The sequence below is a fragment of the Hemibagrus wyckioides genome, linkage group LG26 (assembly GCF_019097595.1).
Source record: "Hemibagrus wyckioides isolate EC202008001 linkage group LG26, SWU_Hwy_1.0, whole genome shotgun sequence".
Lineage (NCBI taxonomy): Eukaryota > Metazoa > Chordata > Actinopteri > Siluriformes > Bagridae > Hemibagrus > Hemibagrus wyckioides.
The window spans coordinates 16,653,382-16,678,916 of record NC_080735.1 but is presented as its reverse complement, the minus strand read 5'-3'; the positions used below and the strand labels follow the sequence as shown (position 1 = coordinate 16,678,916).

Sequence of the window (25,535 nt, the reverse complement as noted above, 5' to 3'; positions counted from 1 at the left end):
GAAGCTCAGCTCTTTCACCCAGGAGACCTGCAGGACGTGTCCACACGGGTGACCGTCAGGTAATCACCCCAGACACCCCCCCCAGCCTCCAGACCAGTAGACATGGCCGAATATTTGTGGTTAATAAGCTGTTAATGGTCTGTTTATAGACGGTGTGATTGAGGTTCAGAAATAATCAACACCTTCAGCTTTTGTACATGCTGTTGAGCTGGAGATGATGATGATGATGATGATGATGATGATGATAAGAATAATAATAAAAATAAAATTTAAATTTTTTTTCAAATTTCTTTTTCCAGTGTTAACATTTTTATATACGTTTTTTTTTTTTTTTCCTCCTTGAAGTGATTTATTTATTTATTCCTTCATTACCTTTTGTTTATTATTAGTTTTATATTAAACCAGAGCTTCCTATTCTTGGATCTCTGAGTCACAAGGGATTTTTTTACTGGTTTACTGGGTTTTTTCACATCAGCAGCATTTCACTCAATAAACCAGACTCTCTTAAAGCCCTCGGTGTCCATGGCGAGAGTGTTTGGAATCCGCCGATGTGAGGGCATGTTATTGCTTTACCCTCTGACCTGCAGCCTGTCGTTAAACCGCTCAGGATAACTGATGCACTTGGATTAACAACTGGTCTGACCGCAGAAATACACGCCTACCTTAGACCAAACAATGATGGGAAATAATCCAGCGTGTTTAAACATATTTCTGTCTGTAATAAATACTCTAATTTGACCCACTACCTAAAGGACAAGAAGGGCTTCATTAAAAGACCAAAAAAAATTATAACGCAAGAGCAAAAATTCCAAAGCCGAACCAGAGCTTTAAAAAATAATCAACAGTTTTTCTGCTGCCCTTATTCCCTCATATCCCTCTGAACCACAGCCTCGGATGTCCAGCAGCGTGATTCGTCCGCGTTAAGCCTCATCAGGTTCGGCTGGGACGCTGCACGGCTTCCAAATTTAGCCCTGCGACCCCGCGCTGTGGTCAAACTACACCAGATCTATATATGTTAGCGGTCTATTTTCGTCCGACATTCACCCACCTGCTCTTATTGCTGTTTCACCCCGAAGCATTTCGGCACAGTTCCCCGAGCGCGAGCGTTATTTACAGCTGCTTTTGTGTTCGAAAGCCGCTCCTTATGACACGTGTTCGAGTTCGCAAGTACGTGAACGCGCATCGGCCGAGGTTTGACAGAATTTCGGAGAACGCTTCGGATCTCCAGCTTGCTTTAAACCTTCAGCTCACCGAGTCCATTTCTGTCCTAACAGGCACCACGAGACGTCCAGGAGACTGAAAAATGTGAGTCCATTTGATCTTTTTATTTATTTTTTATTTTTGTGAGCATGTGCTGTATTTATATAGTTCTGCTCCAAAAGTATTGGCACCCCTAGTAATAAGTTTAAATAAGTAATAAGTTTTTTTTTTTTTTGGGTTACTTCCTTGGACTGAATATAAATGAGAGAAATATAACCTTTAACTGATTTTTATTTTTATGTCATAATTATTGGCACCCCCGGTAATCACTCTCTCTTGGTCTCTCTCTCTCAAAAACAAGATGACCGAATGGATAGAACTACTTAATTAGTATAAAGAGAAATATAAGCTTAAATAGACAAGTTTTTTTTTTTTAAATTGTCATAATTATTGGCGCCCTGGTATTTAATACTCGCTGTAATCCGACGTCCCTGTGCCAACATATCAGCGCCTTCACCTTTAATATCTTCTCCTTTAATGCTTGAGATTGTAAGACTTGAAAGATTAAGGAAAGATTTCTCTCAATCTCTCTTAAGATTGAATCTCGAGGCTCCTGGTTCCTCGCTTGGATTTCTTGGACGCTCCTCTATAGCTCAAATCACTCAAATCGCACACTTGCCAAAACATGTGCCAATAATTTTGGAGCTGTTTGCACACTTTATCATGGTCTTATTTAGCTTTAGCTTGGTGCTGTAGGTACTGTAGCTCAAGTATATGGGTGAGATGTAGGGGGGTGTGTGTTGTAGCTGCTTGTGTAGATTTAAGTTCATTTTAAGTTGCTTATTAAATATTTAAATGACTTAATCATGTTTACTGCTTTTCTGGGTTTATTGATTTTTTTTTTTTTTTTTTTTTTCTGCTTTAACATTCCTTTCTGTAAAATCTTGAGCTGTGATAAAGCGGATGATTTTTTAGTGTTTGTTCAATGAGTGGAAGATTTTTCTGGATGAACAGAAACAAAAGAGGCACAGGAACACAAGGGCCTTTCATACAAGCCTCAAAAACACACACACACACACACGTAAGCACGCACAGAGCACTCAGTGTGGTGATGGAGGTAGGCGGAGGAATGATTAGGACAGAATGCATGATAGAAATCATTCAGCACTAGTGGGTAAGTTTTATTCCACATTTTCCTCATCTGGAGTGTGAGAGATCTGGAGATCTCCTGGTCGGAAGTTTGACCCAACTTGATAATGAAATATTTTGTTTAGATTAGTGACTTAAAATCCCGATTGGACAGAAATCTGTTTTAGCAAAATGTGAAAAATGTGGTTTAATTTAGTTAAGTGATCGTTAATGCCAACACACACACACACACACACACACACACAAATAACATGAGTGTCTTGGCTTTTGGTCTCTGACTAGATTTAGAGAGAAAATGTGCAGTCATTTGTCAGTGTATTAAAAGTAAAAAGGGGGTGGGGCTTAATGTATTTCCCCCTCATTTAAGTACCTTTAATGTACAGATATAATACTGTATATTAACAAAAAAGAATTCATATTGCTCTCTCTCTCACACATACACACTCTCACTCTCTTGGTCTCACTCTGTCACACTCTTGCACTCTTGGTCTCTCTCTCTCTCTCTCATATTCACCGTCAGGTTCTGATTACGATATACTGGTTGGGAAGGAAGGCTCATGCTGACCCATCCTACAGCGGCCCACAGCTCAACTTTAAAGCTTTCGAAGGTCTTCTGGGCGTCGCCTTATCCAAAGTGAGTTAGGACCGGAGACCAGATAATCATCGTCAGCTGCAGGAATTACAATGAACCATCTCTTAACTTTCAGTTCAATATAGTCATGTGTAAAGAACATATTAACTAAAAATACTGATATTTATTATAAATGAAACGTGTATATGAAGCTATGAGGAATCGCTTGTGTGTATCTTCTGAGCTGTAAAGCACTGTGTTGGTTTCTGCTTGATGCCGTCATCATTCTTGCTGATCCTGCAGGCTCTAGACGAGGCGTCGTGCTCCAAACCCGGAACCCGAGACAGCGGCTTCGGCGAGACCTGGTACCCTGACAGGGAGGTGCCCAGCTACAGGAGGGAGGATTCGGTGGAGAGTCTGGACTCTGTGGAGTCTCGCACACTGAGCGTGGCATCAGATTGTACTTTAATAGCAGGCAGTGAAGGTAGGAGTACTGAGGAGGAGTTTGCTCTGTGTACAGTAGATGATATGCGAGTACCGAGGCGCTTAACACGATTGCGTCGTCTTCACACCGAGACGGAGGCCGCTGTCAAAATAGCAAAAGGTTATCCATGGATCCAGAGACTTCATTGGGAGGGTCTTTGGGGTTTATATGAAGACCAACCAGTGAGCTAGATGTTCATCCAGTTAGAGGAAGCTTTCATTCAACAGCCTGGAAGCCTAACAGACTACACAACACTATTATAAATAGCATGATTTTTTATTTATTTATTTTTTTATTTATTTTAACAGGAAATCAGTTACGAGTTCAAAGTAATGACTCCAGCTCATTAAGTATTAATACGATAACATACCACCATGCTCTTCTCCACAGCCTCGAACGTTTTATTAGCTTCTGTTTTTCCTTCTGCTGGTTTTCCTACTGGTCAGTCCAAATGCCCATGTTTCCAGTGTTGGTCTGGTTTCACACTCGAACCCTCATGCACTTGTGAATCACATTGTGCAACACTTCCAGTGTCTTTGGTTCGGTACTGTGCTGCGCTTCGTGGTCCACATGACCGCTTTCCAATTTATCATATAAACCATGATGTGATTCAGACTAAAGTGAAAGCCTGCTCTGTAATGCCTCTGTGATTGTCAAATGCGTGATAATGAATCACGTAAGTGTGACATACCGGATCATTCCTCAGCACTGAGGTAACGCAGGCGTTGGTGTGTGTTTAGCCTTGTGTACACGCTGCTGTTGCGCGATTGAGGACTGTTTCTGGTCTCGTTTTCTGTCTGTCAGGGTTCGGGAGTGACGCAGAGGCAGAGCACTTCTTCAGGATGACTGAACGTCTGCCTGCTACTACTAAAGAGAGAAGAAACGTCCCGGCTGTGCTGAGGAAGAAGTTCGAGCAGCGTGATGAAAGTGGAAGGGGTCACGTCAGCCCGCTCTGCAGGTATGTTCTACGTACATTTCTTCTCTGCAAAGCTTCTGCTTCAGAGGTTCAGATTTTCCAAGCAGGTCACTAGGAGTTATGGATATAGTGCATTAGTGTTTAATTCCACATTCCTGAATTGGGAAGAGATGCAGCTTTTCCCAAATTTTTTTTTTTTTTTTTACACTAAAATATGAGTCTACGAGTCTGATGTCCTCACCGTTTCTTGGCTGTAGTGAAAGTGGGCGGGGCTTAGTCACTCCCTGCCTTGACCTCCCTCCCGTTTCTGCTTTCCACCAATGGGCGCTCAATTACCAGAGCGACTCCGATTCCGACTCTGCTCGGCCCGAACCGGACCCCATTCAGGACGACCTCGCGAGCCGCCGCTTCCGCTCGTCCAACGCCATGACTCCTGCCAACTTTGCCGTCCCTCTGAACCCCGGATGCATGAAGCCGTTCCCCACAGTGACCCCCAGTGCTACAAGGTCATGGGTCACCATGTCTGATGCGTCTCGCTTGGCTGCTGTTCCTCACGAAAGGTCAAGCCAGAGGTCAGAGTTTGGAGTGACGTGAAGTTGCGTGGCATGACATCCTAACTCTAACACTGCTGTGGCTTGCTAACACGTTGACGTGTGGGTTTTATTTACCATCTACTCGATTAACTCCTGATGTGGATCAGCATCATGATTGGAGTTTTGACTTCAAATGCAGTAGTGTGTCACTAATCCGCTTCCCGTGGTTTATCCGATCTAGCAGAATTAATCGTGTTCTGCTTTTTTGCTAACCTTTTTTCATTTTTAATCACTACTGATTCCCACATGCATAAGCATGTGGACGTGCATTCTGTCCTCGCGCCTCTTAAAGGGAATGTTTACGTCTCAAATGAACTGCAGCACGCCGTCGCTACCCGGCTGCGCAGACGGTGGGTCCGCTCTGGAGGACGAGCTTTTCCTGCGAGCTTGCGGCGACGATTCCAGCGATTCAGGCGAAGGCTTCGCCGACCCCGTTCAGGACGACCTCTATGCTCGCAGGGTGCTTCAGACCGGCCATCAGACCTCCGTCAACACCCATACAGACAAGTTCCTGCCTAAATACTGGACTCCCGACGAGGACGCTCATGTGGGGCGGATCAGACAGGGGTCACAGCGCAGACCCTGGTACAAGAAGATGCAGGGCTTCAGGTTGGTCCGAACCTCAAGGTGCTGGATTGGTTTAGTCGTCTTTTAATAATCTCAATAATTTACTCTTCTCTTTTGATTTCTTTCCTTTTCCTCGGGTTCAGCCAAAAGACTTCTGGCTCTTCCGAGGAAGACTCCGACTTTGACGTCACTCCCTGGTTGGGACCTCCTGCTCGCACCTGCCCACCTGCATCCGGATCCCAAACCTTTTAAAAACAACTTTTAACCTCTTTCCATCCCTGGTGTCCTCTTCCTGTCCTACCTCAGGCTCGGATTTCGTCCGTTTCAACATCGTTGCCAAAGTGATGGTAGGATCGCCAGGCTTGGGCATCTTGATGACTGAAACCGAGTACAGAAAGTAGATTAGTGATCTCGATCGATAGCCACTGCCCAAATCTGTATTTAAGCCATACTGACTGGAGATTGTTTACAGCAAATAGCAAATGGGCCTCTGAGCTTGTGACAAATTAAAGGAAAAACCAGTGGCTCTATCCTGTTGTAAGAGACTTTATTATTATTATCATTAATATATTTTTAAATGCTGTGGTTTGGCTTCAGAAAGTTCTTCTGTCTGATCTGAAGAAACATTTCTATCATGGTGGGTGTGGTCTCTTCTGGGTTGACTCCACCCCCTCATCTACAGTGCACTAGGGCTCACTCAGTGGTTTTAATATAAATCAAATGCTGGGGTTTTCGGTCATCGGATATCAACCCAGTTGGGTGCCTATGACCGATTTTGGAACAACCTCCACCATGATTATAGCACCAACTGAAGGAGGAACCATCCATCCATCCTTCTATTCAGTTTGGTCACTGAGCTCTGAAGCTGTTCTGGTGGTGGATTGTGGTGGCTCACCTGACCAAGATGCTTGGTTTTTCCCTCTCTTTAAGTTCTCACCTGTTTGTCGATGGCCAGAAGAGGGCGCTGTCTGACGGTGTGACTTTTTTTTTTTTTCTCCCTCCCAAGCATATGATCCACAAGCTTTTAATGCAATGGGAAAAACTTGCATGCAAAAAGTTACAGCCGTTTTTTAATGATGTTTCGGCGGATTAGTTTACACTTCCTCTATAGACTGCTGTTCAGAAGCTCTGTTTGGTCTTCAGCTCTCAAGACGATAAAGGTTACCTACAGCAGAATTTCCACTCTTTTCAAAACGCTCAAGGATGTTTTTTTTTTCCCCCCCAAAGAACTCCTCAAACGTGCCCGCTACTTTCCTAACAGCACTGGACGTAAAACAAAATAACGGCTTTGTGAAATAGCAGAGGATCGGTGGAATCCTGGCTGTTCCAGTCTGCGGATCTGTTGATCAGAGAAACGACAGAAAGCACTTGGCGTCCCAGACTTTTATCGCTCGACAAGTGCAGCTTCATGCCCATGAGAACAGAAACGGAACGCTTTCAGGATAATAAAAAGGAAATTAAATTTTTATCCGCACGTGTAATGTGTTTTGGAGTAAATCCGTCATATCTTAAATTTTTTGCCTGTCTGATTTGATCTCCATGAGGTTCTCACCCAGTTCTTCTGTTATGGTGTTTTAAAAATGCTGCAGCATGCAATAAAAGGTCTGATGCAAAAAAAAAAAATCTTCATTTGGATTATTTCACACTCGCACGGTTTAGTCGCTCGTTTGATCAGACAGTGAGGAATCCGATTAGAAGTGAACTAAGCATGCCATGTATAGCATTTAAAACGTTCTCATTTCACTCGGATTCAGACTCAGGAAGTGGACAAATACAGTATTTTTGTGTGGGGGAAAAAAACACACCTTTACCCATAATCGGAAATCCATCCATATTTCGGCCGTGCCGTCTTTCCCCCGGTCAATCAGAGCGATGCCTGCCGATCACGAGAACCTGTTACTTTGTGTATGCGGAAGAGGGCAGATTTCCTCTGAGGTTTGTTCCACTGCCCTGTGATTCAGCAGGAGCAGCAGTCTGAAATGATGAAGCTCTAAAAGAAAGTTTGTGAAGAGGAAACATTTTAAAGTGTGATTTCGCTTTAAGTAATACTTAAAGTATAGTATTGCTAAAGTAAGTAAATGCTGGAAAAACATATATTTATCTTTTATATAGGTTGTACACTTTTAAAGTTAAGAAATGTAATGAAATTTGCACAGAATCTTAACAAATAGTTAATAGTAAAAAATCCCTTCATAGTTTAATAGTACAGGATTTCGGCCATGGCTTACTGAAAAGGGGGGAAAAAAAACAAACCAAAGAAACCTTATTTATTTTTATTTTATTTATTTTTTTTATATAATTCATAGCATCCTTAAACGCACGTTGTGTTTATGTAATTTTGCATCTTAGGAAATGAAACGCGGCTAAAAACACTCTAATTCACTCTGAAAACTCTTCTCGGCTATTAAATCAGTTCGATTTGTCGTTATCTTCATTTCCCAGACTTTCCACAGGACGTTCTCCGTGTACCGGGTGAGTCAGTTGTGTGTGTTTTGATTGTTTATGCTACAGCTTCATATGTGCATAAGTGTACATGGTGCTATATTTTATTTATTTATTTTTATTGTGATGTCTGTTCCTTCGCTACAGCTTTGTGTGTTGTGTTTTACTGCGTGTGTGTTAGTGAACACTTTTTTTTTTTTTTTTTTTTTTTTTTTTTTTTTGTGATGTCTGCTTTTCCCTCGCTACAGCTTGAAGCTCGGTGTCCTCTGGGTCTGTCTCGTGCTCTGCTTTCGCGTTCACACTGAACCGGGTTCAGATAGTGGATCTCTGTTCAGTCTGAATATTCTGCTGCAGTGTTTGCTTACTGTGCCGTAGATCTCGTGTCTGTGGGTCTCTCGAGGAGCGATTACAGGGTTCATACAAACACGCAAGTCTTGATGGTGTTTGTTGAAAGCTCACAGTAGTCAAAAATAATTCTTTAAATATAGAATAGCACACGATGAGCCTCACTAAGGTTTCAAAGTGACATTAAATTGGCTAATAAAAGGGTGTAAATTGCTTTAATTTGGCTTTTTAAGTACTAGAACATGTAACAAATCAGTCGATGCTTGAATTGTTTGAATTATTATAAAATATTACAAAATCTTTATAATAATTATAATTTTCTTTAAAATTATAATTTTTTTTAAGACATGACCATGCCTTAAAAATGTACATTATTCTGGTTATAAAGAATAAGTTTGAATGATTTCTCTTGTTATAATATTTGAAAATAAAAGAAATACTGGCATTTATTTATTTATTTATTTATCTATCTATCCTTCATTCCTGGATTGTCTTTCTTTTTTCTTTTTCCCTTGGATTTTTAATTTATTTTTGCAGCCCACTTACTCAAGCACTTTCTAAACACTATTAATTATAATCCCACTCAGCTTCATCTCCTTACCCCAACAGGAGCAAGTCCCTGAGTGATCTCACCCAGGAGTCGGGAGCCCAGGAGCCTGTAAGCAGCACGTTTCTTCATCTGTTGAAGAGTCAGCGCAGTAAAGCTGCGACGGTTTCCCTGCGTCAGGAGCAGATCCGTCAGTATCAGGCCAGGCTGAGGGAGAGCGAGGCCAAGTGGCAGGAGGTCAGTCATGTGTTCATTCCCTCAGCACCTACAAACATCGAGCCTGAATCAGATCATACGGTTAGTAATACAGAGCGTTCCATGTAGTTTTTTTTCTCTTGTGCGTGTGTTTACATTTATTTTTAATTTATTTATGTATTTAATTTACTTATTTAAAATGCCTGGAATTTTTCATGGAGTTTTATAGCTTGGAATTTTTAAAATGTATTTATTATTATTATTATTATTATTATTATTATTATTATTTATTATTATTTATTATTAATATTTTTAATTCAGGATTTTGTTAATAATCCAGCATCCTACCTTACAGTAATGCTGGTCAGATGCATAGGATTTGTAGCGTTTGGGGTTTTTTCCCTTGCAGATTGTTAGGTTTTTGTTTATTTTTTTATTTAGGCTTTTGGAGTCTTAGCCTTAAAAGACTTTAAACTGATAAATGGCGCTTCCTCAAAGACAGAACTTTTAATCCAAACCCAATCGCAACCAAACACTGCTGTTAACCAATCATCATTTTTTATTGTATTACTGTACCTCTGAGCCTCATTACACTGCTGCTCTCCAGACCACACTGCTTCACATCACTGCCTCACTGCCTCACATTAAAAATTAATGACTTCACAGCCGGTGTGAGCGCAGCTTTGGCTCCTAATAATGTTAACGTTAACAATGCTGTCTGTCTGCAGGACCTGAGCAGGTGGAAGACTCGAAGACAGAGCTTGAACTCTGACCTGCACAGGAAGAAAGAGGAGCGAGAACAACTGGAGCCCGTCACCGGCGAGACCGACGACGTCCGAGGGGAGCCAGAGCAGAGGTACGCACACATCCCTCGGTTTTAAAGGGCCGGAAAGGACAGGACACATCCTCTACTGAAACTAGAGATACTTCTCAGTAAAGAAGTCTGTATTGCTTCTTTAAATGTGAGAGAGGAAGCAGGTAGGAGGAAGTTCACGAAGTGAGCAGTGACTGATTATACAACTGTATAAACAATTCATCAGTAACATCGCTTAGGATTAAAGCTTCAGTCAGCAACCTCGGCTTGTCCGTAAACAAGACTGCCCTTTTTTATTCTCTAAGGAAATATGTAAGAGCTGGAGGAAAAATAAAACGTAATTTCAAACATCTACATGCATGTTTCCTTTTAAGGAAAATGGGGTGGGGCTTATTTCTGGGCCAGAAATCTTTAAAAAAAACAAAAAAAAAAAACAGCCTGCACTAAAAAGGAAATGTTCTGCCAGATCTGTTTTATGAAATGTTCATGAATCTATTTCAAAATAAAACAATTGAGAGATATCTGGAAAAAAATGTAAAATATTACATAGCACACCTTTTTTTAATTTCATTTGAAGATGATGATGATAATAATAATAATAATAATAATAATAATAATCCATGTGTGTTTTTTGTAGGAGGAGCCTAACAAAGGCAAAGCCTAACATGTCCTCCACTCTAACTGAGGCCTTCTCTCCTTCTCCTTCTCCTCGGACCTCCAGCACCATGCCAGGTCCCGTGATCTTGCCCGGACCTGCTCCTGCCTACAGAGCGCGTTCTCATGGTAACGGTCCAATCCAAGCGAAACCTTACACACCTCCCGTAGCGAGCGTAGCGTCCGATCACGTGCAGAGCGTCTCGGGGACGGACTCCGCTCCTGCGCCCATCCAGCGCACCAAGTCTCTGGAGGGTGTGTTTTCAGGGACGCCGCAGATGTCCGCCATGCTGCCCAGAGGTTTCCGCAGGTCAGAGACCACGTCACGGCTCTCCACAGGAGTCACACCGAGACCATTCAGCTCCAAGACGTGCAGGATGTCAATGCATGCTAGATTCTACTCTGTGAGTGTGTTTAGGCAGCTGTCTCTCGTTTTCCCCTGTGTGTGTGTGTGTGTGTGTGTGTGTGTGTTTTCCCCAGAATGACTTGGGGGGGGTGTGTGTTGTGCACTTTTTTTCAGGTGTGTGTGTCTGTTCGTCCATCCGCATACCTGCACGTTGCTTCGTGTGAAGTTTAGTGTTACTCGTCTCTCTACGATCTCTTTGCAGATCCTATAAATAATGAAGCGTGGCTTCCGTGGCACTTAATGCTCATGGCAGATAGTGAAACCCGAGCTCTCCTAATAACTGCCCAATTGAAATGGGGCACTAGGATGAAAGAAAGTGCCCTATTTCAACCTGTGTGTGTGATTGAAAGACTTTGAAAGTATTGTCCCTCAAAATATGCATCAGTCCAAATAATAAAAAAAAAATCTAAATAAATGTATGAAATTAAATTAAGTGTGAATAATTATAATAATAATAATAATACCAATCTTTCTTTCTGTCTGTATGTCTTCGTCCCTTTGCAGATGGACGAGTCCAATAACAGCCCTCGAGATCCTGCGTCTATCCCCCTCAGAGGAGCCGATGTGGATCAAGACGACGATCGCTCCAGTAAACATGCAGCTGATGTGCAGAAGAAAGTGAAAGAGAAGGGAAAGAAGCAGGACTCGGCTCCTAATGTTCACTCCTTCATGTCCGCCAGCGTCCTGGAGTCTGATAAAGCCGCGTCTGTGAGCGGCGAGGACGAGGTGAAACATGAGTCTTTCACCCCAGAAATCACATCATTACCACAATTTTAAAACTTTTTAGACATTTTAGGGAGAATTTTCTCTCTCTCTCTCTCTCTCTCTCATATTATTTATTTATTTGCTCTCACACTTTCTCTAGTTCTCTTTTCCTCTCTCTAGTTCTCTGGTTTTCTTTTCCTCTCTAGCTCTCTCTAGTTCTCTTTTCCTCTCTCTAGTTCTCTTTTCCTCTCTCTAGTTCTCTTTTTCTCTAGTTCTCTTTTTCTCTAGTTCTCTTTTTCTCTAGTTCTCTTTTCCTCTCTCTAGTTCTCTGGTTTTCTTTTCCTCTCTAGCTCTCTCTAGTTCTCTTTTTCTCTCCAATTCTCTAGTTCTCTTTTTCTCTCGTTCTCTTTTTCTCTCTTCCTCTCTCTAGTTCTCTTTTCTGTTCTCTAGTTCTCTTTCTCTCTTCCTCTCTCTAGTTCTCTCTTCCTCTCTCTAGTTCTCTTTCTCTCTTCCTCTCTCTAGTTCTCTTTCTCTTTTCCTCTCTCTAGTTCTCTCTTTTCCTCTCTCTTTTTCTCTCTTCCTCTCTAGTTCTCTTTTTCTTTCTAGCTCTCTAGTTTTTTTCTCTCTAGTTCTCTCTCCTTTTCTCTCTCTAAACACCCCCCCCCCCAATGGAAATGTACAGGCATGTTTACTGTGAGGTGTGTGTGTGTGTGTGTGTGTGTGTGTGTGTGTGTAACTGTATACATATGGACAGGGTTGGAGTAAAAAGCACAGTAAGCATCAGAACGCCGGAGATCTCACGTTTCCTGACAGAATGCGATCACATGATCGGACTCGGGTAACGTTTCCTCCATTCTCTCCGTCTCTCCATCAGCTGCATCACCGTGACATGCGAGTCAGTCTGAATCAGACGCCCAACTGCGGCACGGACTTCGGCTTTCAGGCTCACTGGGACTCCACCGGCGCTCGAATCACGTCCATCAGACCAGGTAAGATGGGCAATGATGATGGGCGATTCTCACGATCGGAACTTTATTCTTTAATATTGTACATTTGTTAATTATTTAAATGTTAATAAGAGAAAAGGTTTCGACTCCACAGAACACTCGAAACCAGTCAGTGAAGCGATACATGAGTGCTTATAACCCTGAAGGTTGGACTTTTTTTGTGCGTCTGGAACACTTTATTTCATTTTCTTGTGATGTCATAACCCACTCTCTTCACGCGGTACAGTAAAGACTTCGTTCGCAATACATACGCCAAGTGCATTATAATTCCCTGTTTAAGCCGTTCCTTAGAGATGATGGAGTGATGAATAATTACAAGGAAGGAAATAAACGGAGGAAAAAAAATTAAAAAATTATTTTGATAGCAGTTTAAATACAAATACATGCGAGGAAGAAAAAAATAGAATAAGGAAAAAGCGACAAAAACAGTATAATAATAAGAAGGAAAATTCGAAATCCTAAAACCTCAGCTGATTATCCGACTTTATAATGCTGACTGGATCATCCAATCTCGCAGTCTGATTGGGAAAATTTATGGCGATTTAAAAATGTTTGTCATGTCGTTAACTTTATGCATCATTTACTCTGATTAGACGTCTGTTATTTAATATGCCGTCATTGTAACCTACTGCGGTTTAATTAGTCGGTTAATTTGGTAGTATTTGTTAACTAGTTTTTCCCCTCTGACCCTTTTTGTGTGACGTCTCTACAGAACGACCTTGAATATTAGCGAGTGTGTGTGTGTTGCTCAGTACACACAGGGACACAGGCATGAATGATTGATGGTGAACAGTGAAGGTGTTGCTTACTGTGCATCAGTCTGATTAGATGGACATGTTGCTCTCGAGTCGATCTCTCTCGCTTCTTATCGCTGGTTAAAGTAGGAGTAAAGCTGCGACTCGGGTTTAAGAGTAAACATGAGTGTGTTTCACTGGAATAATCTTCTCATGTGGGTTTATTTCTAGTCACCAAACTTCTCAGGTTCTCCGTTTTCCTCTCGTCTCTTTGTCCTGTCGATGGATTACAGACTCTGAATTGCTCCTGAACAATTTACAGTGAACAGTTTGTGAAACTTTCAAGCGAAATGTTTATTTACGTGTAACAAACACGGTGGAGTGAACAATTTAATAGATTCCATAATGCTACTAGGGATTTTAACATGTGAAATATTTCCCCTGGGTCCTAGTGAACCCCGTCTAAACGCTGAGTTTTGTAGTTTTTGAGGATTCACTCTGCTTATACTTTACCCAGGGCTCTTATTCTGTACCGGAGTTGATATTGTAATCTTTGACAGCTATATCATTTTTTTGCTCTTTTTTAGTTTGTTGTGTAGCTGACTAGCCATTCAGCTTCTGCCAATTTTTAAGTGTCGTATTTCCCTGTTGCTACAGCATGCACTTCTATAATCTTCAGCATTTGGCCATATGACTCCATCTACCGATGTTGTTCATCTACATCCTGGTTTTTTTTTACCTGGTACGAGGGTGAAGTGCTGTTCAGTTTCTGATTAAGTGTCTGCTGCTAAGCAACTAGCTGTAACGTTCTAACGGTGCGTCGTTTCGCACCGCTACGTAGAATTTACACTGTAAAAGCCGAGCAGAGTTTCGTAATCCTGGGGTAAAAAGTCGTGCTTCTTAACCCAGGGGTAAATTACACATGTGAAACCTTGTTCCTCTACTAAGGTTAAGAATGACGATAGTCCAGGGTTATGCTCAATTATGTGTGAAAAGCTCTGTTATGGCAACCGGTAAATGTTTTTTAGTTAGCAGTCAGTTCTGTATAATAAGTGTATTTATTTTTATAGGGCGCCTGCACAATCCTTATTTAACACATCAGACTCGTATTAAAATAGTCAGTTTTGTCTAAGTTGAGTGTGTGTGGTCATCTGTCCATCAGTCAGCCCGGCTCAGCTGTGCCACCTGCAAGCAGGAGATGAGATTGTGGCTTTGGCTGGACAGCGAGTGGCCGAAATGAGCTACGAACAGTGGAAGGCCAACATGGATGCTGCGCTGCGAGAGGGCAAACTGCTGATGGACATCAGACGCATCAGTCTTAACGGTAATAATAATTCATTTTTGTGTTTAAAATCCTAAATGAGAAGATTCTGGACCAGAAGGAAAACCACAAATGCACTAAAACGGACCTTAATGACCCGTTGAAGCAAGATCTACTCCATCAGTATTGTTTCATGAGTTTATGTAACTATGAGAGTTAAAGTCTCAAGAAATAAGGATAAGCCAAGTGTATAGGTTTAATCTGGATGTACAAACTTTTGACCCGGTGTGTCTAACACCTGCAGGTCATCCAGATGTTCACAGCTCCAGCTCCAGCCTGTCTGAGCAGAACGAGAGTAAAGCACAGGTCAACGGTCATCCTGTTAACGTGAGTAAAACACCTGATGCAGAGGAGATGTTTATCTATTTGTTTGTCTGTCTGTCTATTTCTCTGTCTCTGTTTGTCTCTTCTTTTTGTCTTTCTGTCCAGTCTGTTATCTGTCTGTCTGTATCTGTTCATCTGTCTGTCTTTGTCTGTTTCTTGGTCTGCCTATCTATCTATCGCTTATTATTATTATTATTATTATTATTATTATTATTATTATTATTATTATCTTTATTTATTTACTTACTTATTTAATATCTATTGATCTATTTCATATGCATTTTATTCCCCCCCCCCCCCCCCGTGGTAACTGCAGGGATTTCCATTGAAAGCAGTGAATATGAGCTTGTGTAACGATTCCGTCTCGACAAAAAACAAAGGTAAATGATAAATCAGTGATTTTAAATTCTTTTATTTTTAATACTTCACTTTAACAGTGATGCAGTAATAAAAGTATAAATCTGCACCTCAACTCGTCCCAAGCTCCACCTGTAGCACACGAGCACATGATAATCCCAGACCTGAGCAGGAGATGAGATCTCCTGAGCTCTGAGGTTTTCTCAGCGGTTTCCTGTTGATTCACTTCAGGTGGTTTAGACGAGGTTTTTTATCTCTGTCTGATTTCATATCTTCACCCTCTCAGGTTCTTCTGCCTCCACAGTGGACTCCTCGGTCTACCTCTGTGGTAAATGACAGCTGTGGTGGAGTGGGTGTGGCCTATTAAAGGAATATTCCTGCTTCAGTGTGTTTTTGTACTGAGATGAGGAAACTGACTCGGAGTCACAGTCTAAGGGCAGTTGTGTTGAACAGAGTAAACATTTTCTATGTAGAATTTTTGTAGAAATTTCTTCAATTTGGTTTATTGATTCTTCAGACAAACAGGAAGTGTAACCTGTAGAATTTGGTGTAATTAGTCCTTTATTATATGGGATTTCAGATTTTTAAAAAAAATTAATTTCTTTTTACACAATTATCAATTAATCAAAATTAACCAAAAAAAAATGTAAATCTTTACACATTTCAGTCTCTCCAGGATTCTGCAAAGATTTTTTTTTTTTTTTGTGATTGTCGTGAAAAAATTACTTGATTTTTCACAATCCTCCATCAGAATATCAGCGTTTGCTTGAGTTTGTGTTCATTTCTGCCTGTGAAATGTTGAGATCCTGGAGCGACTGATGGACTGTCTGCCCTTAGACTGCGGTCAGTAGACCGTTTTTTCCTCTTTTTTCAGTACAAAGCAGTGTGTTGAAATATATTTTTCTCTACCTACTGAAAGTGGATAGAGACTGGGTTTTAAAAAATGCCAGGAGTATTTGTTTAATCTGGTTGTGTGTGTGTGTGTGTGTGTGTGTGTGTGTGTGTGTGTGTGTGTGTGTGTGAGATGTAATCCAAGCTAAAAGTGCAACATATTAATGTTTACTCTTAATTTTTCTCCCGTTTCTCTTCAGGAGGTTCAGAGTCGGCTATATCGGATGTAAGTCATCAGTTTTCTTTCTCTCGCTCGCTCGCTCTTTCTCTCGTTCGTTCTTTGTGTCTCTCTCTATTTCTCGCTTTCTTTCTTTCTTTGTCTCGTGCTCTCTTTCTTTCTTTCTCTTCTTTCTTTTTTTGTGTGTATCTCTCTTTCTTTCATTCTTTCTTTGTGTGTCTTTCTTTCTTTGTCTTTCTCGTTGTTTTTGTTTGTGTGTCTCGCACGCTCTTTCTCTTGTTCTTTCTTTCTCTCGTTCTTTCTTTTTTGTGTGTATCCCCCCCCCTCTTCACCCTCTCTCGTCAGTGTACCAGTGCTGATTGCTTTCCATGTTTTGTCCTCCTTCAGCTGCAAGTTCCCTCCATCAGAGCGTCGTCCTCTTGCTGGTCCTGGAACCCAGAGGAGGAGAGGAGGAGACAGGAGAAGTGGCAGATGGAGCAGGAGCACCTCCTGCAGGTAGGACCAGAGACCTGCTGCATGTTTACTAGTCTGTTAGGGTGGCGGTAGAAGAGTTTAAACCTGTGTGTGTGTGTGTGTGTGTGTGTTAGGAGAAGTACAGGCGCGATCAAGAGAGACTAGAAGAAGCATGGAGACGAGATCAACAGGAAGCAGCCTTAGAAGAAAACAGTGTCACAGAAGTTACCCAACCGCTCGAGGTCTAGTGCCACACACACACATGCGCGCGCACACACACAGTACTGTTTGCCATAGTGATGATTATCAGTGGGTGGAGCTACTAACAAACCCCTTGATGATCAGTTTCCTTGTGTCCAAAATGAAAGATTTTGTGTTTGTGTATAACATTGAGCAGTGTGTACCAGATGGAGTGTGTGTGTGTGTGTGTACTCTGTGCCATGAATCACATGCAACTTCCATTGCTTTTAAAGTGACAAAAAAAAAATCAAAATAAAAAAAAATAAATAACTGTCATGTTAATTTCGTGAGCTGCCTCTAGGTGGTGCCAACGTCAGTTCAGTTTTGACTCCGTGGATAAAGATGAGGTTTTGAGTAATTCTGCAAGTTTCTCATGTCCTTCTCTTGTACAGAAACAGGAAGTGCCCTCTGTGCCCACTGGAAGCCTTACACGTTACACTCCACCTCCCTTCCTCCAGCGATCAGAGTCTCAGTCCTCTGCAGCAGCTGATCAACAAGCGCGAGACACGCCGCTCGTCCACAACAAACAGGTCCAGATAGCAGCAGCAGGTCATCCGACCGAGGACGAGTGCGATTCCTCCTCCAGGACGAGTCACTGGTGAGAGAGGCGAGGATACAGAGTGTGCAGTCTAAAGAGTCTTTAATACACATTTTCTCTTTATGTTAAAAAAAAAAAAAAAAAAAAAAAAGCTCTTTTTATATTATAATAATAATTATTATTATATAATAAATAGTATAAATATAATAAGTCTGTCCACAGCTTTTCTCTACTGTTTTTATTTTAGTTTTCTATTTTATTTTAATTTTGGAGCCTCAAATAAATAAATAAATAGATAAATAAATAAATAAAAAGTAGAGACCTATAACTTATTTAAAATGATTTAAAAAATGTAAATATGATTGATTACAGTAATAGTTGTATGTAATAAAACAATCCAATAATGTATATAAATTAATTAAAATATTGTTATTGCCATTATGCCCTGATTGTGGCTGTAGATAAAACACTTGTGTTTATTTTTCCTCGTCAAAATTGAATTAATTTTCAGTACAGAAACCATGTGCTGTTGTTGTAAAGCCTCAGTGTTTTGCTGCATGTGTGTTGATCTGCTGCACATTTCCCCGCTCTGTCGTACATGTCCGCTGTCTGCTGCTGTGTTGCGCGTCAGGCCGAGCGAATCTTACGGATTTACCAAGCTGACCGCTTCGGACAGGTCAGTCTGCTTCACGCTTCGCTGCAGCTTTATGAATGCATGCAGGATAATAAAGATATCTTTAATGCAAAAGATTTCGAGAAACATCTGTACACCTCTCTACATCGAGGTCCTGGTGTTTAGACATCCTGAAGGTTTAGACATGAACAAGAGGCTTGGAAACGGCCTTGGAAACGTGTCGTCCTGTCAGTGTGTTAAGACTAGACTAGTATCAGACTAGTTATAGTTTAGTAAACTAGCTCAAGCATAGACCTGAGTGGGATTATGGTATCTTGGCAACCAGAGATGTACTGTAACTATTAATTTTATTTATTTTTTATTATTCAATTAATTATTAATTTTATTTATTTATTATTTATATATATATGATTGGTCCAAAGCACATCCTGGACCAATTATATAATTTTATTTATATATACACACACACACACACACACACACACACACGATTGGTCCAAATCACATCCTGAACCAATTGTATAAATTTTTATTTATGTATTTATTTTTCAATATAAATAAATATCAATCTATATATCAGGAAGATTATTTTGAAGTGTAATTTAGCAATTTTTACACTCTTTTCAAGTGTACAGGTCTCAACACACAATTTATAGCTACTCTAATCAGTTGTTTCTGTTAACAGGAAAAAGTCCAAATCCACTCCATCACTCGAAGGCAGCCACAAGCAAGAATCCAGAGGTCTGACTACTTTACGTCCTGTTACTCTCTCTTTCAATATGAACCACTCGCTCTTGCGCCCTTGTTCACTTCCCCGACCGCTTTCCATATTTCCTGTCTGCTGATTGTCTACAGCAGGCGTTAAGAAGAAGAGTCGGGTGTCTCAGGTCGAGCAGGAGCGTCTGCAGATCCTGGAGGAGATGAGGAAGAAGACTCCGGTGCTCACAGACAGCAGCTGGATTCGTCAGCGCAGCACCTGCACCATCCACAAAGAGCCCATCAGCGTAGCACCACTGAGGAGGTTCGGCTCAGGCTCACCACGCACTCTGGAGAAACTTGCAGCCTACAATGCATCTTTTATTGTTTCTGGTCATGAATTAGCTACGGTCTTGCTATAGAATTATAAAACATCAAGTTACAGAATTGTGTTCGTTCTTCACTGTTTCATTTCAGACACGAGTCTCTGGACAACATCCACAGCAACGGTGGTGGTGATGGCGGCGTCTCCAGCATCTCCTCATCTAAGCAGTTCTCCTCCTTATCTCAGCCTATCTCTGGCCTCCGAGGCGTCGTTCCTTACCGTGGTTACTCGGGTCGCTGCAGCCTGGGTCCCGGTGCCGCCATCTTCTCCAGCGCTTTAAAGCAGAGCTCCTGGTCTTGGGATAGCTCCGCCTCTCCTGCGTCTGACGCTGAGGAGGCGTGTAACCTCACACAGCAGCAGGACAGGTGAAGATTTTGCCTCCTGCGTTATGTTTATTAAAAATGATTTGTTTTGGAGTTAGTAAACAAGGGTGCAGAAAGGAGAATTGTCAATCTCAAGGAATAGAATTATTTTGAAAGTGTTTAAGCTTGTACAAGGTAAAGGGAAGGTAAGTCACGGCGATGAAACTTTAGTGGTTTAAAGCCTCACTCAGGTTTTGCCGTGTCCTGTAGGCTGGCAAGCAGGCGGCGTCTGTGCTCTCGCTGCAAGCAGCCGCTGGTCAGGGGGCCCGCCATGGTCATCGAGTCTCTGGACCTCTGCTTTCATGTCGGTTGTTTTAAGGTGAGCCTGGAGGTGTTATGGCCGAGACGTCTGCTGAGCTGCACCTGGGCTGGAGATGGGGGTGGTGGTGGGGGTGGTGGTGGTGGTGGTGGTGGTGGTGGTGATGCTGATGCTGGTTTTGGGAATCACATGCTGACTTATGGTGTAGAAAAGTACAATGTTGAACAATGCTGCCTTCACTTTCCTACCAGGAAGTTACACATAAATGACCCCTCCATGTCCTCATTACGACAGGGAGGGTCTGAGATCATTTTGATGCCTGATTTTCCGAGATGGGAGGAGTCTAAATTCTAAAGAATCAGCGTTTCTTTTTGAGAATGGAGCACGTGAACACATGCTCGTAATTCCCATTTCACATAATAAATAATTAATTTTAATTGATTTATATTTGATTTAATTTCATTATAGGCCAGTATAATTAAGTAAATAATTACATAAATTGCGAATAAAACTGCATGGTATTTTACATTAATTGAATGTTGGGGGCATGTAGTAATAATCTAAAGTAAGAATAAATTGTGTAGCTACTTTTGTCTCAAGCCCAGCATGTGGTCTGTTTTCTTTGGCATGAAGTTGCTGCACACTGTGATGCCTCACCTACGCTTTCTCCTCCTGAGGAAGTCTGATATCTAATCAGATATCTACTGCAATCACAGGGTTTGATTTTCTCGGGTTTCCTGCTGTTTTTGTGCCGAGTCTCGATCACACTGCGCTGGTGAATCATCATTAAAAATCTGCCGCCTCTCTCTGGGGTGCAGGACGCTCAAAGGTTCGAGGTTTCAGTCGTTTTTACGGCTCCGGTGGTCTAGACGTCTTGCGCTGGAGACGTGTCCAGTGTCCTCATGGCTGTAGGAGATGATTTCAGGCTTCAGTTTGTTGTGTCCGATTTCAGATTTTCAGCTCGGGTCAGTTTGTACACATTGTTGTGGTCACTGATTTAAAAAAAAAAATTAGTCTGCTAGACTCGCTAATACTATTGACCAGGGCAGGAAAAAGAGACTTTTTCTTTTATTTATTTGCTTTTAGTTTTTTTTCCTTCCAATGATTATTTAACATTTATCTATTATATTCATTTATTTATTATTTATTAAGGTTTTGATCAGGTATAATTTTATTTATTTATTTTGATCAGTTTGTTTTTCTATTTTAAACAATTATTTTTTAACTTTTTTTAAATTTTTGCTTGCTTATTTATTTTTTTAAGATTTTGATCAGTTTCAATTTATTTACTTTTTAGGTTTTTTTTTTTTTTTTTTAATGATGCTTTATTTATTTATTTTATTTATTCATTCATTTATTCATTAAGATTTTGATCGATCTTCTGATCATGTCTGTGAGATGAGTGCAGGGGTGTGTGTGTGTGTGATGGGGTGGTTTAGTGGAATGAACAGGAAATGTACCACAAAGGAGAAACCACAACATGGAGTTGTTTTCTATTCATGCTATACATTTGAAAGGAGTTGGACTTCAGCTGCTTAAAGGAAAGAAATAATTATAACAAAGCGGTCTTGATTTTTCTCTTTTCTCTCACGCACATTACGAACATCTACAAATGAAAATAAAACCATGATAATATTTCAGAAGAAATATTTGTGTTTAATCTCCCCCCCCCCCTCCCTTATCCCTCTTCCTGTTCTGTTCTCCGTCTCTCAGTGTGTCAGCTGCAGGACTGACCTCAGGACAGAGTCTGGAGCTCAGGTGCGAGTCAGACACGGACAGCTCTTCTGCAACGCCTGTTACAACAGAATCCGAGGTGAGACATGGCTGAAATATAAGTGGAAACAAAAAACCTCCCAGAAAGTGTAGTGTTATGATCTGAATTAAAGGAATACCCCAGAGTTGATTTAGCACAGAAATGAATTTAATCCAGCACTTTTCCTTCACTGAAAAACGTGCATTTGAACCTCACTTATGATGGAGGTCTGTATCTAAAGGTCAATATACCAGTTGCTTATTTTGAATTTTATTTTATTATATCATCCGTATATTCTATATATGGATGATTCTTTGTATTTGTATGTATGTGTGTGTGTGTGTGTGTGTGTATATATATATATATATATATATATATATGTATGTATGTGTATATATGTATATATATGTATATATATGTATATATGTATATATATGTATATATATGTATATGTATGTATGTATGTATATATATATATATATATATATATATATATATATATATATATATATATATATATAAAAAACTAATTGAACAGTCCCATCTGAACATCTAGTCTAAATTTGTATTTTATTTTCTTTCCCTCTCTCTCTCTCTCTCTCTCTCTCTCTCAAGAAGCTTTTATTGTCATTTCAGCCATATATACACTATATTGCTAAAAGTATTCGCTCACCCATCCAAATAATCAGAATCAGGTGTTCCAATCACTTCCATGGCCACAGGTGTATAAAATCAAGCACCTAGGCATGCAGACTGTTTTTACAAACATTTGTGAAAGAATGGGTCGCTCTCAGGAGCTCAGTGAATTCCAGCGTGGAACTGTGATAGGATGCCACCTGTGCAACAAATCCAGTCGTGAAATTTCCTCGCTCCTAAATATTCCACAGTCAACTGTCAGCTGTATTATAAGAACGTGGAAGTGTTTGGGAACGACAGCAACTCGGCCACGAAGTGGTAGGCCACGTAAACTGATGGAGCGGGGTCAGCGGATGCTGAGGTGCATAGTGCGAAGAGGTCGCCAACTTTCTGCAGAGTCAATCGCTACAGACCTCCAAACTTCATGTGGCCTTCAGATTAGCTCAAGAACAGTGCGCAGAGAGCTTCATGGAATGGGTTTCCATGGCCGAGCAGCTGCATCCAAGCCATACATCACCAAGTGCAATGCAAAGCGTCGGATGCAGTGGTGTAAAGCACGCCGCCACTGGACTCTAGAGCAGTGGAGACGCGTTCTCTGGAGTGACGAATCGCGCTTCTCCATCTGGCAATCTGATGGACGAGTCTGGGTTTGGCGGTTGCCAGGAGAACGGTACTTGTCTGACTGCATTGTGCCAAGTGTAAAGTTTGGTGGAGGGGGGATTATGGTGTGGGGTTGTTTTTCAGGAGCTGGGCTTGGCCCTTAGTTCCAGTGAAAGGAACTCTGAATGCTTCAGCATACCAAGACATTTTGGACAATTCCATGCTCCCAACTTTGTGGGAACAGTTTGGAGCTGGCCCCTTCCTCTTCCAACATGACTGTGCACCAGTGCACAAAGCAAGGTCCATAAAGACATGGATGACCGAGTCTGGTGTGGATGAACTTGACTGGCCTGCACAGAGTCCTGACCTCAACCTGATAGAACACCTTTGGGATGAATTAGAGCGGAGACTGAGAGCCAGGCCTTCTCGTCCAACATCAGTGTGAGACCTCACAAATGCGCTTCTGGAAGAATGGTCAAAAATTCCCATAAACACACTCCTAAACCTTGTGGATAGCCTTCCCAGAAGAGTTGAAGCTGTTATAGCTTCAAAGGGTGGACCGACGTCATATTGAACCCTATGGATTAGGAATGGGATGTCACTTAAGTTCATATGCGAGTCAAGGCAGGTGAGCGAATACTTTTGGCAATATAGTGTAGCTGACTCAGTACACAGTGAAATGAGACTACGTTTCTCCAAATCCTTGGTGCGACATAAAACAACATAACATATAGCTAGAAAACAACACAGGGCTAAGGACAGAAAGTTGTCCTCAAGGAGAGACACTTAATTTCATTGTACTCTCTGCAATGTGACACAGAATCTGTCTATCTGAGTACAGATGTTGAAATCCGTCAATAAATGTTTAACAGAGAGAAAATCGGACTCGAGCCGTTTATATGGAGGACGTTTCAGCGTCCAGCTGTCCTCAGCCTGAGCTTCAGTGATGTGAAAACACTGGAGTATTCCTTTAATTCATAAACTAAACACATTCTACAAAACTGTACACTGCTTCACTCTGTTTTATGCATCAGTCCTGTAGTGTATTGTGTTGTCTCTTCTCTTGCTCTTTTATTTTTTTGTGCACAAGGTTGTGCACACACACTTGATGTAAATAGGTTTTATTATTTATGTTTTATTGTCTTTGTTTTTATTTAAGTATTTTTTTTATTTATATTTTATTTATTTATTTTTTACTACTTTTTTTTTTTATAGCACCAGGATCCTAGAGGAACGTTTTCATTTCGCTGTATACTTAATTATCCGTATATACGACAAAATAAAATCATCTTGATTGACTTGATTATCTCCTTATACAGTCTCTCTAGTATATTTTTCCATCCTCAGATGAAATACTGTAAAAATGTTCCAGCTGTGTTTGAACCGGATTCTTTTCCTTTCTCCTCAGACCGCCCCGGCGTTCCCAAGTGACCTCGGTGCATCGCGGCAGAACGGGGAGGAGCCTTGCTGTGGAGACGAATCGGACGCGACGACCACAAGCTCAGCGTAATTTTACACCGGGACACGAAGCTACGGCTTATCCTTCCACTTTACATCACACTTTACGATTGATATTGATGTTAACCTTTTGCGTGTTTGTGAAGGTCGTCCAATATGTCATTTCTAAATGTATGTTTTTTTGTTTTTTTTTTCCCCCAATTTTTTTTTTGTTTTTTTTTTTCAATTTATTTTCCAATTTTTTTAAATTTCTCCTTTAATAAAGTTAGATTTCTGAACTAAACAAACACAGGAATAATCGAAGCTTCGTCCTTGTCCCTCTTGTCTGGTCTGTATAGCTGAAACGAGGCGACAACTTTTTATTTTTTCTTTCCTTTCTTTCTTTTTAAATGACAGTGTTCCTTGCTTCATGACTTCTCTACATTACAGCTTGCGCCATTTTTTCTTTTTTTGCACAGCCTATTGTTCCTCACACAGATATGATATCTGTCTATATCCTGTACGAATATATTAATATTCCGGAGATATTTAAGCACATGATGTCTGCACTTTTTTTGTTCTTGGTCTAGTGATGCACTTTTTTTTTTTTTTTTTGAATCAAGTCTGTTTTTAGGGAGAAATCACAACAATATTTCCTAATGTTTGTAAATAAAACGGATCTACTATAAAATTTTAATTTAAATAGTTTTTTTTTTTTTTTTACCTTGTTGTCAATTTTTCTAAAGTCTGCCACTAGATGGTGCTGTGGTTGTCCAGATTTGTCTTTGTGAGCGATCCTGAATATCAGGGTTGCCAGATCAGCTAAATTTTTCCAGACCATGAATATAATGAACATCGTTTGCCTCAAGACGTAGTGATTATTTCAGAGAGATAAAACAAATTTCTCTGTGTATAAAGCTAGATTTTAAAATATGTACATGTAGAATTTATTGATCGCATTTATTCATCCAGGGTGTAGAAATCGACGTCTGCTTCAGCTGTTAACAAAGACAGGAAGGCGTGGGGTCACGTTCTGATTGACCGCTACATTCTCAGATCACTGTTAGCAGGGATAGCTACAGGTCCTGTAATTATTGTGTTCCCAAAGTGCACTTTATTCAGTGAGTGATGTAGTGATTGTT

At 40.8% G+C, this 25,535-nt stretch overlaps 1 protein-coding gene across 8 annotated transcripts in view; it reads left to right on the top strand.

Annotated features, from left to right (window-relative positions):
• Positions 1-25,054, top strand: part of lmo7b (LIM domain 7b) — a 32,669-nt gene extending 7,615 nt beyond the window's left edge. For 2 of the 8 annotated variants that reach the window (XM_058379841.1, XM_058379843.1), the window contains exons 5-28: positions 1-59; positions 1,275-1,305; positions 2,870-2,983; positions 3,224-3,404; positions 4,209-4,362; positions 7,923-7,952; positions 8,877-9,111; positions 9,738-9,865; positions 10,461-10,881; positions 11,388-11,609; positions 12,463-12,577; positions 14,492-14,653; positions 14,895-14,977; positions 15,291-15,354; positions 16,423-16,448; positions 16,788-16,895; positions 16,988-17,095; positions 17,486-17,691; positions 18,263-18,307; positions 18,951-19,006; positions 19,121-19,286; positions 19,439-19,711; positions 21,681-21,780; positions 24,365-25,053. The exon at positions 1-59 is cut by the window's left edge and continues 48 nt beyond it. In XM_058379841.1, the coding sequence (XP_058235824.1) occupies positions 1-59; positions 1,275-1,305; positions 2,870-2,983; positions 3,224-3,404; positions 4,209-4,362; positions 7,923-7,952; positions 8,877-9,111; positions 9,738-9,865; positions 10,461-10,881; positions 11,388-11,609; positions 12,463-12,577; positions 14,492-14,653; positions 14,895-14,977; positions 15,291-15,354; positions 16,423-16,448; positions 16,788-16,895; positions 16,988-17,095; positions 17,486-17,691; positions 18,263-18,307; positions 18,951-19,006; positions 19,121-19,286; positions 19,439-19,711; positions 21,681-21,780; positions 24,365-24,466 (3,189 nt within the window). In that variant the 3' untranslated portion in view covers positions 24,467-25,053. Of the gene's footprint in view, positions 60-1,274; positions 1,306-2,869; positions 2,984-3,223; positions 3,405-4,208; positions 4,363-7,922; positions 7,953-8,876; positions 9,112-9,737; positions 9,866-10,460; positions 10,882-11,387; positions 11,610-12,462; positions 12,578-14,491; positions 14,654-14,894; positions 14,978-15,290; positions 15,355-16,422; positions 16,449-16,787; positions 16,896-16,987; positions 17,096-17,485; positions 17,692-18,262; positions 18,308-18,950; positions 19,007-19,120; positions 19,287-19,438; positions 19,712-21,680; positions 21,781-24,364 lie in introns of all 8 variants that reach the window. The other 6 variants (XM_058379847.1, XM_058379842.1, XM_058379848.1 and 3 more) reach the window with 6 other exon arrangements.
• The last annotated feature ends 481 nt before the right edge of the window (positions 25,055-25,535 follow it).